Genomic DNA, 16,527 nt, shown 5'->3' with positions numbered 1-16,527 from the left:
TGTCCATGTCATCAGTGAGACTTCACCCCAGTACACACACCATACCCCATTGTGTCCATGTCCCCAGTGAGACTTGCACTCCAGTACACACAGCTCACAAATCTGAGCTTTCACATTGTGTTGGCTCCACGTATATCAGTTCTTAAGTATGACATAGGGTTTGTGTATTTTTACATCCAGTTATGGGGGCAGGGCATAACTGCTGAAATTCTGTAAAACGTACACATATTCACCCTTAGTCAGGGAGTGGACAGTAAGGAAGAAGGACCAGGAAACTGATGAACACACCTTTGCTTTCTCTTCGTATTTCCATATCCCTTGGACTGTGGCACAACTGACTGGCTTCTTCTTCTTCTTTTTGCTCATCCTGAGCTCTATTGTACAGGGAGTACAAGAGGCTTATAATATATCCATGGAAGTACTTGAATTTGGTTGTATTGGGTTACCACAGTGCTGCATTATTTTGTGTCCATAGCCACCTGAAGTCCAGATTTAAGGGATTTCTGGCAAAGTGAGCATTAGCAGGTTGGTAATAGGGAAACATCATGAAAACACTGTCATTTTGTCTTGAATAAGCAAGGTGACCGGGTCTCTGTATTGAATGTGCACAAGCAGCTAGTTGCAATTAAAGAACAGACACCTATCTTTAAATAGATGGGTCACTTTTATCCTGGGTTACCAAAGAGGATAATTGTTGTTGTTTTACACACCATGCTCCTTCAACTATTTATGGTAGGACAGATTTTTTTCAGGCCAAAGGTATTGTATCATGCAAACTGTGTTATGGTCTGAAGATCTTCCAGATTTGGCTTCCTTTCTGAATTTTAGAAAACAGGCCACATGACATCTCAGAGCCACAAAAGTGTTTGGAGCTGTGAAATCCGCTATGTGCTATGATTACAGATCTGAATGGGAAGTATCTAGGGTCATAATGTCCAATGACAATGCAGTATGTCTTTAACTATAGGATGGTAATAGGGGGGCTTCATGAAAACACCATCATTCTGTCTTGAATGGTCAAGGTGATGGGGTCACTGTCCTGAATGTGCACATTAGCTAGATACAATTAAATAACAGACACCTAACTTTGAAATGAGGAGTCTCTTTTTTCCTGGGTTACCAGAAAACAGATCTATTTTCACATACCGCAATCTTTCACCATCAAGCCGTGTCATGTGTCATTCCTTTCTGGGCCTTTTCCTAGCTTTAAATAACAGACATAAACTTTTTACAAAGTTAAAACGAAAGCAGCAAAGAAAAAATCCTTCTTAGTTTTCCATTGGTATACCTCCACCTACATCATCAATGCAAATTGTCCAGGATCGTGCCATCACCCTATCATCACCGCTTTGCCACTCATGTCAATGTCCTAAATCGCTACCAACTGCAAAAGTGCAAACTAATCTGTGTACGATTGGTGTTAATTAGAGGTCCTCTGGCTAAATGTGAAAACTAGCTAGTCTAACAAGTCACAATGGGGTTCTGATTCCAAGTTGAATAATTGCCTTGTCGTACTCCCCGCCGCGCTCAATATTAAACGAAAATAACCGCCAATGCCTTTGCATCGCCCCACCGCCCTCTTCCCCCGTCCGACGTGTCTCCACCTATTTAAATAATTCCACTTGGTTTGGGGACTCCAGACCTTTATAAATTAACAGCGGGAAAATACCAAAGGTGTCAGCTTGCATATGTATTATCTTTTTTGTGTAATGCTTAAATATGTATTATGGATTGACTGACATAAATTAGGCAGATTTCAGAATCCGCAGGCTGTGGCTTGCGAAGGACCCCTTGCTGTCTGACATTTCATCCTTGTCAAAGATCAAATTATTTTAATTTAGGCTGTAAATTATAAGGAATGAAGTCTTCTTTGTGGGAATTCCCTGTGGTAATCTGACTTTTGTTGTTACTGCTGCTTGTCAGTGTGCAAAAAATATTATATGCATGCAAATGAGCTTGGAAAAGGTGTACTATCTAATTATCCATCCAGTGCCTTCCACTTGAACCCAGTGGGTAGTCTGACACGCAGTATGTGTTTGATTCATAGAGGCCTGCAGGGTATTTACACAAGATTACTTTTAATTATGAAATTAATATCTTTTTATCTGAAATGTATAGAAGCCGGCACAGCCATGACCAGAATTTTTATCAAACTCCGTTTTACAATATAGGCTAAATAAAAGAAAAGTGTTAAATGAAGAGGCGGCTTAAAGAGACCCTGTCTCAACCTGGAAGCACAGAGGTCGAGTATTTTAAAAGCTTGAAGCATTTACCTTTGCATAAATGATTATTTATTCACATGCAGGGCTGATTTATGAAAGCTCTCCAAGACTGGAGAAGATCGACTATCATAGGAGAACCAGGGTGGCCCAGAAACCTGGAATGGATTTCTTAAAAATCATTTTCTATTAGTTGGCAAATGCTTTAAATCCTGGACCAGACCCATTCCAGGTTTGCAAGAGGACCCAGGTTCTCCTGTGATAGTCTATCTTCTCCAGGTTTGGAGAGGCTTTAATAAATCAGGTGTGCAAAGTGCCTATGAACTTGATAGAACCACTCAAAAATGATTTCCTAGCACAGCTCCATTCTTTCTGACGATTCATATTTATTTTATTTTCTTGGACTAGTTAATCACTGTCTATGCTAGCTCCTAGCTCCTTCATACTTCTACACCTCCCCACATAATAAATAGTTTCATGAAAGTGACCACTTTAAATCTAAGGAGGCTTCTGGTATCAAATCTATACCCATCAGCAGTCTCAGACCTTTTGGATCTCTATACAAAGAGAGAACAGCCAGGTGTGACATGGTACCTACATAGGGCTTCCAGAGAACTTTCTACCTGCCCCATGTGATAGTGCAAGATGCCTTAGTAGCCAATCACCAAGCCCAGCACTTTCATGTGGAAGGCAGAGGAATGAGTCACACCTACCCCATAAGGCAGAAGTAAGGGGTATTTCCACTAACAAAGCAGTAAGTAGGAAATAGAAATCTTTGTTTGCCCTAAATAAACAACAGATTCACTGTATTGCAACCCTGTATAATTATTTGGTGAATTATAACTGCACCGGAAAAGAAGGAAATTTCTTCTCTTTTGCTGCCCATTGCTGTCATTGACTGATATCCGAAATTTTGAGCAATCTGTATTCCTCTGCTGTGTCTTGTAAAGACATATTGGTCAACGAATTGAGTCACTAAGTACAGTAATGAACCAAAGGGATGTCAGGAATGGTTTTAGAATTTGAGGGTACAAACAAGACAATTGCCTCCACCATCCCCAGTGTCCTAATTGACAGACTGGCATAGGGCACAAGAATCTGAATGCAGTGTATTTGGGGCCTCTGGGGCCCTGTTGGAGGAAATTGAGAAAGTTTTTTTTTTAGCTATAGGGTTTTTATCTGTGATATTTTGTTTTTCCTTGGTGATTGAATTTGAATGTTTTATTTTTAAACCTAACTATATATTTGCCCAGGACCCTTTTACATCTAAACATATGCCTGCTGGGTGAATGTGACTAAGGCTACGTACACACCTGCAATAAATATTGTTGGAAACGAATGACTAACAACCGATCGTCCGATAATCATTAACAAAAAAGTGAACAACGACTGGCCAATGACGCCATTGAATGAGGATTGTGGCTGGAAACGAACGACTGTCCCGGCGAATCGGATTGGGCAACGATCGTTCTCTATCTTTTGTGTATACGGTCGTTCAGTGATCGTGGATTGTTCTGTGATACACTTTCTCCTGTACATGTCACTTCCTGCATATTTGGTATCTAGTGTGTGTACATTATTGGTGTAATATATTTAAACGATCGTATAGTTTCAGCATGCACAGAATCAGGAACTATAAGATTGTTCAAAATATTTGTGAATAATCATTGATCGGTCGTTAATCATGTGTTTCCTAACGACAAATATTGCACGTATGTACATAGCCTTATTTCCTATATTCCATGTCAAAGTGCATGGCCACTAGGGCACACAGTACTGTTACAAGGGGCCAAAAGACGCTTATGATGCTCAATTTGACACTTATGTGGGCTTCCTCGTTTTGCCAAAAAAGCATTGTGAGGTCAGGTACCTTCAGATGAAAAGACCTGGCTTACAATTTGTGTTCCAATTTATTCCAAAGGTGTTTGGTAGGGTTGAAATTGGAGTCCCATCCAGGACAAATTTCCTCCATACCAAACTCAGTCAATCATGTCTTTATAGAGCTGGCTTCCTACACAGGAGCATGGTCATTCTGGAACAAAAAAGAACATTCGCCTGAACTGTTACCAGTATGGTATGAAAATGCTCAATTGTCTAAAATGTCTTTGAACTCAATTTTTTGGAAAGGGGTCCGTATTTTTTTGGCTGTATATAGACCACATTATTTCAAGGACTTCTGCTTCTTCCACTGAGCCAAAACTGTTACTTTTTCTGGTATTTTGCATTTCAAAAAAATGAATATCCCCATGCGCACATATAGTGGCCGAATTCGGTAATTACTTTTGATGCCTCCTTCAAGTTTTCATTCCAAATGTTCTACCAAAGTAAATCACTGCAAGCAGATTTAGATTTTCTTTTTTTTTTTTTTTATGGTATTGGTCTGAAATAGAAAACAAAGGTGCGATCATGCTTTCAAACTACCATCAACACTACTAATGTATTGGCAGATTGAGGAAGCGTCCGTCTCTCCTCATTGAATTGAACATCGTTGGTCATTTCCTTAAATGCATTTCTGACTCTCTCAGTTCTTCCTGCCACTTTGATTACTCCAATCTTCAGGTCTATATATAACCTGTTGTCTGCGGAGGTGTGACTCCATCCCTTATGTATCTTGTTTGATTCTTGTATTGAAAGCCTTAAAGGGCATTTAACCCCATGCGGTTTCATTTTACTATTGCCTTTGAATAGGAATATTAATACAATCTACATGTGGGCTTAAAGCTCGTGCACATATAAAAGACACAAATTAATGCAGGTTTATATTCATTCATGTATTATTAAATAATACTAATGTGTTTCCGGGTGAAAATTAATTTTTATTAAAATGTATTAATAAATGAATCTTTGTAAGCAGTCCAAGTGCCTAAAGGTTAGGGCTCATATACGCCTGTTCCAGTCTTAGCACAGAGGAGCTCAGATTGGGAGAGGATGAAGCAGCATCAAGAATTGATCAGATGTCCTGCTCTAGGACGTAAGATGAGGGAGACAGAACTATAAACTCATCAGTCTGTTGATTCTCACTCTGATTGGCCATTCTGCTGCAGATATCTACAGCCAATAGGAGTTCTGAGAATTGTGTGATTTAACAGCAGGCTCCAACTGGTGGGTAAAAAAAAAGTTTATGTTGAACTCAAATTGACTTCTGCAAATGAATGTTTGGCTGAACCAAATGCAATGCTGTTCACTCATCACTAGTATTAAGTTGCCTGGAGTTCAGCTTTAAAGCAACTTTGTTGTTTTTTTTTATTTATTTTTTATAAGTTATGAGATGGGCAGAAAAGAAAGTAGCAAACGGCTATCTGCTCCACAACTTGCACAAAACTCTGTTTCTTTAATGATCCAAGCTTTGCTGAAGCAAGTTTAACATTTCACACTACCTGGAATATCAGACCCTCACCCACCTATTGCATTCTGATTTCTTTTTGCTGGTCCCTACATCACTGTAGGGTCACCGGAAGACACCACAAAATGCAGCGGGGGACCATGCATCTAACACACCGGGAAGTTTGCAAGATGCTAAAGATCTTTAAACCTGCAATAGAATTGTTAGCAGTGGCTTTGTTACTTTTTCATATCAAATCCCGATATGTGATCACAGACCTATGTAAAAACTTTTCTATACAAAATGCTATAAAAGACAGTTGAATAAACTGGTACATATCAAAACTTCTACATATTATCATAACCTTTTTAATTGCCTAAACATAAAGGGGTTGAAGACTCATTATTTTATAAAACATATCCTTAATTTTCATTTCAGGAGTCCTGTGCTCCCCAGTACTGCAGCTGCTAGATCTCTCAGGAAATTATACGGGTGCTTTGTTTGTGTTTAGAAAAATATTATATGCATTGCTTTGTTACCTTATGCTAACTCATGCAATAACATGGACTGCTATTGCCACTTTAGAAGTAAAAATTGTCCCGGTCTGTAGGAATAGGTATATAGTGTGAACTAAAGTGGTAAAACATTTGAAAGCACAGTGGAAATTGGCACTGACTCAGAATCTATCCATCTATCCATGCCCCTGCCATTGAACACATTTTGCAGTTATTGGGCCTTTAAAAACGTGTTATTTACCAATTTGTATAATGATTTTGTGTCTTTACAGTGTGATGGCATTCAGATGGACCTGGGCAACATCTCCCTGGAAGGCATTGCTATTCTCAACATCCCAAGTATGCATGGCGGTTCAAATCTGTGGGGGGAGACCAAGAAAAGGCGAACTAACCGAAGACTAGATAAGAAGAATCTTGATAAAAGGACCACAGTCACTGATGTGAAGGAGCTGAAATTCACAGTACAAGGTACAGTGATTCCAAAACATTTCTATGCTTTATAGCAGGTCCAAAGTATTGTGCTACTATGACACCTCGTGAAAAAGATAATTGTTGGAAAACAGCTAAGCTGGTCATACATAATGAGAATATCTCTGTGGCTCTTTATATTTACCTGCACTTGCCACGCTTCAAACTGGAAAGGTGTGACAGGTAGAAGGAGGTTGCTGATTATCAAGAATTTAATATTGTATACTCTTGTAAACTGTATTGTCAAGTCAACATCAAAGATGGCACCAGATGTAGGGCCATGCAATCAAGGATAACCAGATGTCAGGATTTAGTAAAAAGACCACTAACAACAACTGGGAAAATTTTTCAGTAACCCCGAGATTGTATTCCCATGTAGTCTTAGCATGAAAGTAATTGCTGAACCCTGAATCTTACTAAATATGTCTCCTTCAAGGAAACACATTTTGTGAGCACTCACAAAACTATCATTGAAGCAGCCATTATATGTTGGAGACCATGGGTAATGTGCTAACACCAGGAGACTCATGAATAACCCCAGCAGCCTGAAATGCATCAAAGCATCTTTAAAAAAAGTCTCCCAATTATGGCACTTAACCCATGGACACCATATTGTTGTCTTCGTATGAATCTTGCAGTTGGCGAGGTGTGGAATGGCCATGGAAGAATGCCGCTCAGTCCCAATGAAAGAGCTGCTATTGTTGACCTCTCCTTCATTCTCCTTGACTGGTTGTCATGATTATTGTTCTATATACAAAAAATCTACTCTACATTTATCCATGGCAAACTTGGCTGGGCTGTAGTACTGAGATGAACCCAAGTCTGTCACCTCGAGAAAGGTGTGAATGTTGATGGTTGCTCTTGCTTTGTGACATGAATCTTTAAGCAATCATTGCATAGTGGTTCATTGACGTGCTGGATAATCTCTGCTTGCCATCCTCCTTTAATATTTAGAGTTACTGACCTTGGAACAAAAATGCCAATAAAGAGGTCAGCAGAACTGCAAGCAATTAGCATGTTCAGGGAACCAGCATTCTCCTGCAGAAAACAATTAAATTATTGCTAAAGAAGTTCTTGTATTTCGTCTTTTTGGGGGATGGTATAATGTGTATTTTCACATTTTATTACGTTTGTTGTGCAGTCATGTTGGATGACTGTGGTGCTAAACTCCCATATGCCTACACAAAGTTATATGCTGGTGACCCCAAATCTCTAATGCTCATTTCTCTGGGGGATATGTGATAGAGAATGTTGCTCAATTTATACCTTGGAACCCCAGATTTTTTCCTTTACAGCTCTGGTGCTAAGTACTGTTCCTACAAAGTTGATCCTCCTCTCCATTTGATGGGTCAGCCCCTGGCTGATGTATAAAGTATTAATGTATGGGGCAGGTATGAGGGTTGCAATTTTTGTAGGTCTAACTCATCCTTCCATTTCCTTAACTATCTTGAAAAGCAGGATATACTGATCTAAATTTTTCATTCTGGTGCCTTGACATTATCATTTATGGGTGCAGGGGATTGCTAATACAGAGCTGCAGTTGCTCCATTTCTCCACTGTTCCCTTGCACTAATGGGGCCTCCTCATCTGGATCTTTACAGGACCCCATTATTGGACACCTAATCCAGGTGTACACATCTCACAAGTATTTACATGGATGCCAACATAATGACCATACCCCTTGTAAACATAGGTAACGAGAGGTGTTGGAACTGGAGGGTGCCATGACCATGTATTTTAAGGCAGGTACAGACTCCAAGCAGGAACAAGTGTGCCACCTGCAAAATGCCAGCCTTTTGGCCGCTCAAATTACAGCACTGATTCCTAAAGAACTATATAGTCATGCAGGTGTTTGCTTAGAGGGGGATTGAAGAAAGGATAGGGTTCAGTTTTTGATCTAGGATCGGTTTAAAATTCACAGTAAGCACCAGATTACCTACTTTAAAATTGTTTTGCGCACAGCCTGCTTAGCAGCGTTTCATTAAATATAGCAATTTGCGACAATAAAAAAACTTTTTATAGTTATTTAATTTTAATATTTTAAAGACTTTTTGATTTGTGATATAATAATGCCTTATCAATAGCAATTCTGAGGAACTATTCTTTATTTTAAAATTGGGGTATTTATGTGCTTCGTTGAGGTCCTTGGGTCAACAGGGAATTATCTCTTCATTGTTTAACAGAAAATTCCCTGATTAGAGACTGTAAGAACCCATTCTGTGCACAATGACACTTAGAGACTGGAGATGTGAACGGCATATCCATTGACAAGGGGGATAGAATGTAATGTCTGATTGCGTTTTGGAAAAGGGATCAGTCTGAGGCTCTGCCAAACCTTCTATTTTGGGCCGGTGCCTTCACTGCCTCTTTAAATATCTGGGGTGATCGAAATGTAACTGAAAATGGACATTTTAAAAAAGATGAAGATCCGATCATTACATTTCACTAAAAATGTAACATTTTTATGCAATTTTAAAAGTTTTTTCTATTTTTTTAAACAATCTTCAGCTATTGATAAAGTAATACTTGTTGATTTTCCTGTTTGCCTATTAATACCTGAAGGTCTTTGCTGTTATAGAATGACAATTTTCTGCACTGGCTTTTGTCTTCTAAGATTTTAAGTGTTAGTTTCAAAACACAATATGCAGAGATATCCACTATAATATCCACTGTTGTCACTCCCAGGGTCATTTCAGACTTGTTTTGAGCTGCGGGCTCAATTGTGGTCACAACCATTCCTATTCAAGTGATTTGAAAAGGGTTGGGAAGCATTTATACACAGGGCCAGAGCAGATCATGAAATTCCTGAATTTATATGTTACTTTTGGCTGTGCTGTTTTTGTTTGAAGATTGGTGCCACAGCCATAAGTGCAGGCAAATCTGGTTACCCACAGTGCAGTTTGCCATTTCTGGGTGCTTTTTGGGGCACTCGGGTGCTGCCAACCGTGTGGTTTCACATCTGGATCCTTACAAGACCTGAATAACCGATTAGCCTAGAGCATTCCCTGCTTTGAAAGTAGCAAACGCTAACCAAAAATCATATAGTGAGATTAAGTTGATTTCCTGGTGATCGCCATCTTTCAACATTGAAGGTTCCAATCTGCCAGAAGAAGAATGATCTAATATGAGTCAAATGTTCTTTATCTGTAATTGGTTGCCAACGCATTTCAAGGGTTTCACATATTGCCTCCTCTTTAGATAAACTCCTAAAATGAACTAGTTCCCAACTTCGAGAACAAGGACTATATTGAATTTGACTCTGGTTCGTTCACTGGCAGCTCCCCTGAATTGACTCCAGTGTTCTAGTTCAGTATGTCTTAATCTTTTTACCATGGTGTCTTCAGGGAACTCCTTCTTCAATTATTATATCCACAGATCACAGTATATTAGTGTGGTGGTCAGTGGGAAGAATTCCTTTTACATTGCGGGCCATTGGGAAGAATGTCACCCTTACAGCCAAAAAGATTATTGGTGTCAACTGACCTGGGAGCCACACGTTGCTCATTGCTCAAGGAACCCCCAGTATTCCCTGGAGGAATTCTGGTTGGGAAACACTGCTTCAGTCAATCCAATACCTGAACTAGAATTCTATTAAAGACAACAGGGGAAAAATACACGGGTGCACAGTGCATTCATAGGGGTAAACCAATGACAGGTATAGTGTATGACTCCAGCCAATCCAGCCCGTGGCCATTGACATCCTGCAAACTGAGCTATACGCTATACATGTTATGGACAGATATGGTATATGACCCTAACAACATATGCTATACTTGTCAATGATAGGTGTAGTGTATGACTTGAAAATTCCAGCTGGCAGACAATGACAGGAACAATGTACAAAAAACCTGGTATAGCCAGTTTTACTAGGATTTATTTTCTATGGGCCAAGGTATACGGGGTTGATGTTTGGTTAAAATTTGACAAAAATCTGAAGCCAAAAACAAAAAGGTAATTCATTTTGAATATACTAACAAACTTTTTGGTGTTTCATTATTTATTACACATTAGGCCCTGATCAAGGTGATTCAGTTGGTAATGGGGAGCAATGATGGTGGGGGGCCTTAAACAACTTCATTTGAAGCATTATTCATGCTTCAAAAGCTAAAAGGAGGCCCTACCTGGAGTTTGTTTACAAGAAAAGGCCTTTGTGATTGTCCACCACATGATGTAGATGTGCAGGTGGTGGTGATAGCTATATAAGAAAATTAAAGGTTCTCAATATTTCCACTCAATACAAAACCATAAAAAAGGATTTGGCTGGATTCCCAGTTTAAATGAGACAGAGAAACAGATCTGCACAAGAAAAAAAGGAAAACATAGTTATGTAAGATTTATATATATATATATATATATATATATATATATATATATATATGGACAGGCCAAAAGATGACTTTTTGGAAATTGCTTCAGTTTTAAGAAAATTGTCATTGACTTAAACGCTGTTGTCACCTTTGTGACAACAATTGAGACACTTACTTTAAGAGATGAAAATAGCATTACCCCCTGTAATGGCGTGTTCTCTGCAGAATTTGTTTTGGCATTTAAAGACACTAATGCACCTGCAGATGAAATGTTCTCGTCAATGGATGACATCTGGATTGAAGACAGAAGAGTTGTGTGTCATCAAGCATACTGTAGCCGGGGACATAGCGGGTATGACAGCGCATGGGACTTGGTACTGAGTGGTTTGAAGTTGCAGGATTTCATATTAGCTTTGGGAGAAGTTATTTCTTGTGGACTTGTGTAAAGTGTGATTTATGCAACAACCTCCATGTGCGAACATTGCATAATATTGAAATGAACACACACAGTTTGGTGCCACGGATGTATATATGATTGGCGGCAGGGGATGAGCGAATTTTCAAATGTTCACTGTAGGTGATCTGGATAACAGTCCTTCACAATCTGTTTTTGCAGGGTTCCATCCACCACTCTGCTTAAATCAATATATATATATATATATATATATATATATATATATATATATGTATATATACATATATATACACTATACACACATATATGCATATATATATGTATATATATGTTTATAGCGATTAGCGATAACCACCTGTCATATTGAGTAGGTCCATGAACTTCAAAATACCTCTAAAGTCATCCTGTAGTGTGTGCACTGTATGTGCGGATTTTAGCAGTTACCTTGTTTCTACCAGCAAACCTTCTTGCCATGTGTTCCTCTAACTTTTTAAATTTTGGGACCCCTTGTAATAACTTTTAGGTCTTCAAGGAACCCCTTCTATAATTCTATATCCACAGCTCTCAGTGCATTAGTGTGGTGATCAGTGGAAAGAATGTCACCCTTACAGATAGCAAAAAAGATCATTGGTGTCAGTTAAACTGACCTGAGAGTCAAAAATTGCTCACAGAACCCCCAGCAAACAATGCATGATCTAAAAGTTCACTTTCTTCCTTTATCTTCCCACTATGTACTTTACAGGCTCACAAATGTTCTTATCCTTGATAACCAAGTTGCAGCCTCTGACAGGTTGAATGTTGCTTGAACCAAACCAAGCCATGTTTCAGTAACACTGGAGGTAGCTTACTTTAGTGGGTCACATGTTCAGCGTTGGGAAGAAAAAGAAATTAAGTGCAAAGGTATTATTGATATGTTAGATGGCAAATAACATTTAGGACATTTTGCCTACATTTTGGAGGAATATTGGTTTTGGTGGGTGGGTTAGGCTTGCATAAGTCTCATAAATGGCCCTAAAGTGCTACTCTACTTTCTCTACTCTGGTCATACCATCCACAGCTCTACCAATTGGAGTTTAGAGTGAGGCCCCATATTACTAATTCCAGTTCCTATAGGGCCAGGCTTTCATGGACACACCACCTGAGAGCCAAGAAAACTTTCTATCCACTGCCCTGGTGTCATACTTTTAGCAACGGTTACATCCATTTAAACCCAATGATTCTACTGTATGGCAGCGGCCTAGCTTTGGGCTATAAAAAAGGAGCACCCGGTACTATGAGCCAATCAAAATCAGCTGCATGGCACATGTGCATATAGCAAACATGTTCAGAGTGGAGGAGGAGATGAAAAGGCTAAAGGATGGCTTATCACTGACCAAAATATTTTTCTGCCACACAAGACAGGTATGATGGGGCAAATGGGGAAATGGGTGGTACAGTTGCAAAAAATGGCACAAATGTTCCTGGACTCTGACCATTTTTTCATGGTTTTCATGCCCTAAAATATTTTTTTCCCAAATGTATAGTTAGCAGAATTTCTTTCATGCAATTTTAAATGTGCTACCTATTAATTTTTATGCTAACCATCTCAGGAAACATTTTCATCTCCTGCAATATTACAGAACGTGTAAGTGATTCTCCATTATATGGCGCATTATACTTTTATTTTGCAATTTACATTTTTATTTTTCCACCTAAAATTTTAGGAATGGCTTCTGGCATTCATGAGGTCCTGCTTTGCACACCAAGCCAAGCTTGATATTTTTGTTTCGGTTCCTTTGCCGCTCTTCTTGACTTTTTCCCTCCAGCCTATCATGTCCAGGATGTAAATAATACACTATATTTAAATGCATTTATCTATCGATGTAGCGCCACTGTACTTATGCATGCCGCACTCCGTAATTTCGATGATTACTTCACTTAAGCGTTGTTTCTTTAAATGTCAAGAGTCTCTCTCTTCCGTCGACAACTTCCATTGTCTGCCCAGGATCCTTGGCTTGGCTGCTTTTAGCACTTGATAAATTAGTCATGTTGTACACTTGTGATGTTTTGAGACTCTGGTGCCCTCCGTTTGTAAATTGTGGTTTGATGATGAAATGTACCGTTGCTGTCTATTTGCTGTCCAATTACCGGTAACCATTTAGGAGAAATTTATTTTCTCTTTCCCTTTGAGATAATGGATTTGGACCAGTTTTAATATTGGAAACAGTTCGTTCACTTGGGTTCGGAGGTTGGTGAGCAAAGGTGAGTGAATCGCTTTGCTCATCTCCTCTGGTTAGCTGTTGATAAAGTGAACCTGTAATGCAAAAAGGTTCACTTGAAGCTGAGCATATCTCAGACATTAAAGACACAAATTAATGCAATGCTGCATGCAATTAGTACCATAAATGTATGTTGCATCACTAGCTGTCCTTCAAAGGGGCTCACAACCTAACGTCCCTACCTACTGATATTACATTACCGTAGCCTAAAGACAAGTTTTGCGGGAAAGCTGATTAACCTAACTGCATGTTTTTTGGGATAAGGGAGGATACCTGAGTACCCAGAGGAAACCCACACAGATGCAGGGAAAACATACAAACTACTTGCAGTTGACTTTAGTTGAAGTCAACTTTTTACAACTCCTAGTTCAGCAAAACACAAACTGATATAGGGAAAAGCAACACACACAAAAAACGCACTAAAAGGTGTAGAAAGCAGAGTGATAGAGATATGAGCTCATCAGTCCGCTGCTTCTCATTTCACACTCCAGTCAGATTCTGGGGGAGGGACAAGATCTGTAACTAGCAAGTAACTGCAGCTGAAGGTCTTTGTTCTAGCTAGAGAAGGATTTTTGGCAGAGCATTTGTATATGTATTTGTTCTGAATTTTCAGTTGTTTGTCTAGATTACAGTTTTACAGATTATATTATTATACCCCCACAACATACTTCCAGATATGGAGGAACATATAATTTAATAAGCTTCACCCTACAAGGCAACACTTGGTCCGGGGGAAGAATTATTGTGTAAGCACTAGCCTCTGGCAGGCTCGCAAAATTCTCCTCGAACTTCCGATGGTTCCGTGAAATTTCGGTGAACCGTTTTCGCGATTTTAACCTCTAGTGCCAACGTCTTTCATTAATTCACATCATAAAGAATTTTATTAAATTAACCGCAATGACATTAACCATGAACACCAATCACCATAACCACATAAGTTCCACCCATTTTACCATATTCAAATTAAACACCTCCCATTACACTACAACACCAATTAAGACCTTCCCTCCAGGTTGCAAGCCCTCTGAGGGACGGCTCACCGCATCACGCCATCTGGAGTGCACCCATCATCACTCATGTTCTCTGCTGCAAACTGCCACTGGCTCAAGAATGATAACCCTACTACCAGCGCCTTTTCCTTAACTACCACTCTAAGGTAGCCCACACAACCATAACCAATCTGGCAGACTAATGAGCTCTTCTGCTTTCTCCTCCAATAAGGAGATTCTTTGCCATGTCCGGTACACCTGATTGACCCTTAGTGCCACCTCTCCCACTCCTAGGGCTCTATTGATAAAATAAGGAACCAGACCTTGCCTAAAACATTCCCTCGTAGTAATCCATGTGTTTCAATGACAGTAATTATCTCCCACTAGGAAATGGTTGAGGGAATGTGGGAATTACATTATTAAACACGACGCTGATACTACGGAAAATTCATGTACTTAATGTGCTTTTAAAATACATTTAATATTTTCCAAGCAACTGTTTACTTACCTGAACTTTTTGTTGTTGGCCTTGTAAATGTCCCAGACAAAATTGTAAATACAAATAAAATTTTTAGCATAGAACTTGTAAAATAAAGAAAAAATAACCGAGCATTGCTGTTCCCCCTAACAAGGTAACATGTCAGTTTATTTAACATGGATTCATAATACTTCGGAATTGCAGGCTAACATTTATAATCCTTCCACTCACTGCTTTTGGAAGAGTAATGAGCCCAGCAGGAGACGGCAGGTAAATGACAGTAGTTATTTAGTTAACAGGCAGGGTCTCTTCTATCGGTTAGGGGGTCACAGATGAGAAATTTTCAGGTTTTGTTTCATTTGAAGGGGCACGGCTAAATATGTCTCCTCTATGTATCAATATATTCATTTTCTGTGACTGTGCTGTCAGGAGCGCAACAAAAATAGCTTTTCCAGCAGCTGTTCTCAGCATTATTTAATGCATCATTTAATCGGAAGTTAAATTATAAATAGTATAAAAAAATAGATATATTTGTTTAAGATGGGTTCAGTGTCGAATAGAGACAACCTGCATGATGATAAAATGGCAATTCTAACATTGTAACTTTATGGATACTTTCCAATTAGTCAATTTATGGCAACATTGAAACTAAGATTCAACTTTTCTTTGTTGCCTTTTTTTCTTTTCTATTTTTTTTTTTTAATTTTCTCTTGTCCCCTTAAAGTTCATTACGTGTACAAGGGCTCTTGATGTTTTGCAAGGGTGATTTTTTAAAGGTCATTATGAAAACATTTTCAAAACATCCGATTTTTTGGCAACTTGATCAATTAAAATCCTAAAATGATACGGCTTATAACAGCTCTTCAAAGTGTTTTGTTTTTAAGTTAAAAGAGCGTGGATTTTGGTCTTAAAGTCAACCTGTGATCATAGCAGTGGAGCTGCTGCCATTGCCTATTTGTTTTTAACCTTTTGATTAATGCAATATGTAGATTGAAGCGGACCTATCATCATATTCTTTACTTTCTATAAAAGGGTGGATTATCCTAATTCAAATGTGTTTTATTTTGTTTAAATATTTTTTTCACATTTGAAGGGAAGACCCCTCCGTGTCTGTCTTTACTGCCTCGACTGTTAAGACTGAATGGAAAATCCGAATTTAATACATTACGCTGGGAGGATCGAGGCATGAGCAGAAGGGGCTTTCCTCTAATGTGAAAAAAAGCGTCAGCCTCATGCATGCACAGTGAAACATTGGGTGAAGTAAGAAGAAGAATCCAGAAAAAGATGGCAGCACCCGGAGTCCATCCTGCACTGGAATGAAAGGGCAAAGTTCAGACTGGACTAGGAGTGTAGAGTGAAAGTTCCACTTTAAAATCTTACATATATCTTAATATTTCATCATGTTTCAGGTTTATTTACCTCTCCAAATATAAGTAGTATCTGCAATATTACACTATATTGGGTTCTGTTTCGTCCTTTTTTCTTCTCTTGCTTTTTCTTTGGAAGATCTTTAAAGCAATAAGAGTTTTACAGCGGTTCTAACACTTCCTAATTTA

General features: G+C 38.9%; 1 protein-coding gene across 1 annotated transcript in view; it reads left to right on the top strand.

Annotated features, from left to right (window-relative positions):
• Positions 1-16,527, top strand: part of DGKB (diacylglycerol kinase beta) — a 293,858-nt gene that overhangs the window by 212,334 nt on the left and 64,997 nt on the right. Inside the window, exon 23 of the mRNA XM_072412954.1 lies at positions 6,329-6,524. Within this exon, the coding sequence (XP_072269055.1) occupies positions 6,329-6,524 (196 nt within the window). The remainder of the gene's footprint in view (positions 1-6,328; positions 6,525-16,527) is intronic.

This window comes from Pyxicephalus adspersus, chromosome 5 (assembly GCF_032062135.1).
Source record: "Pyxicephalus adspersus chromosome 5, UCB_Pads_2.0, whole genome shotgun sequence".
Taxonomy (NCBI): Eukaryota; Metazoa; Chordata; class Amphibia; order Anura; family Pyxicephalidae; genus Pyxicephalus; species Pyxicephalus adspersus.
This window is presented reverse-complemented; position numbering and strand designations above follow the sequence as displayed.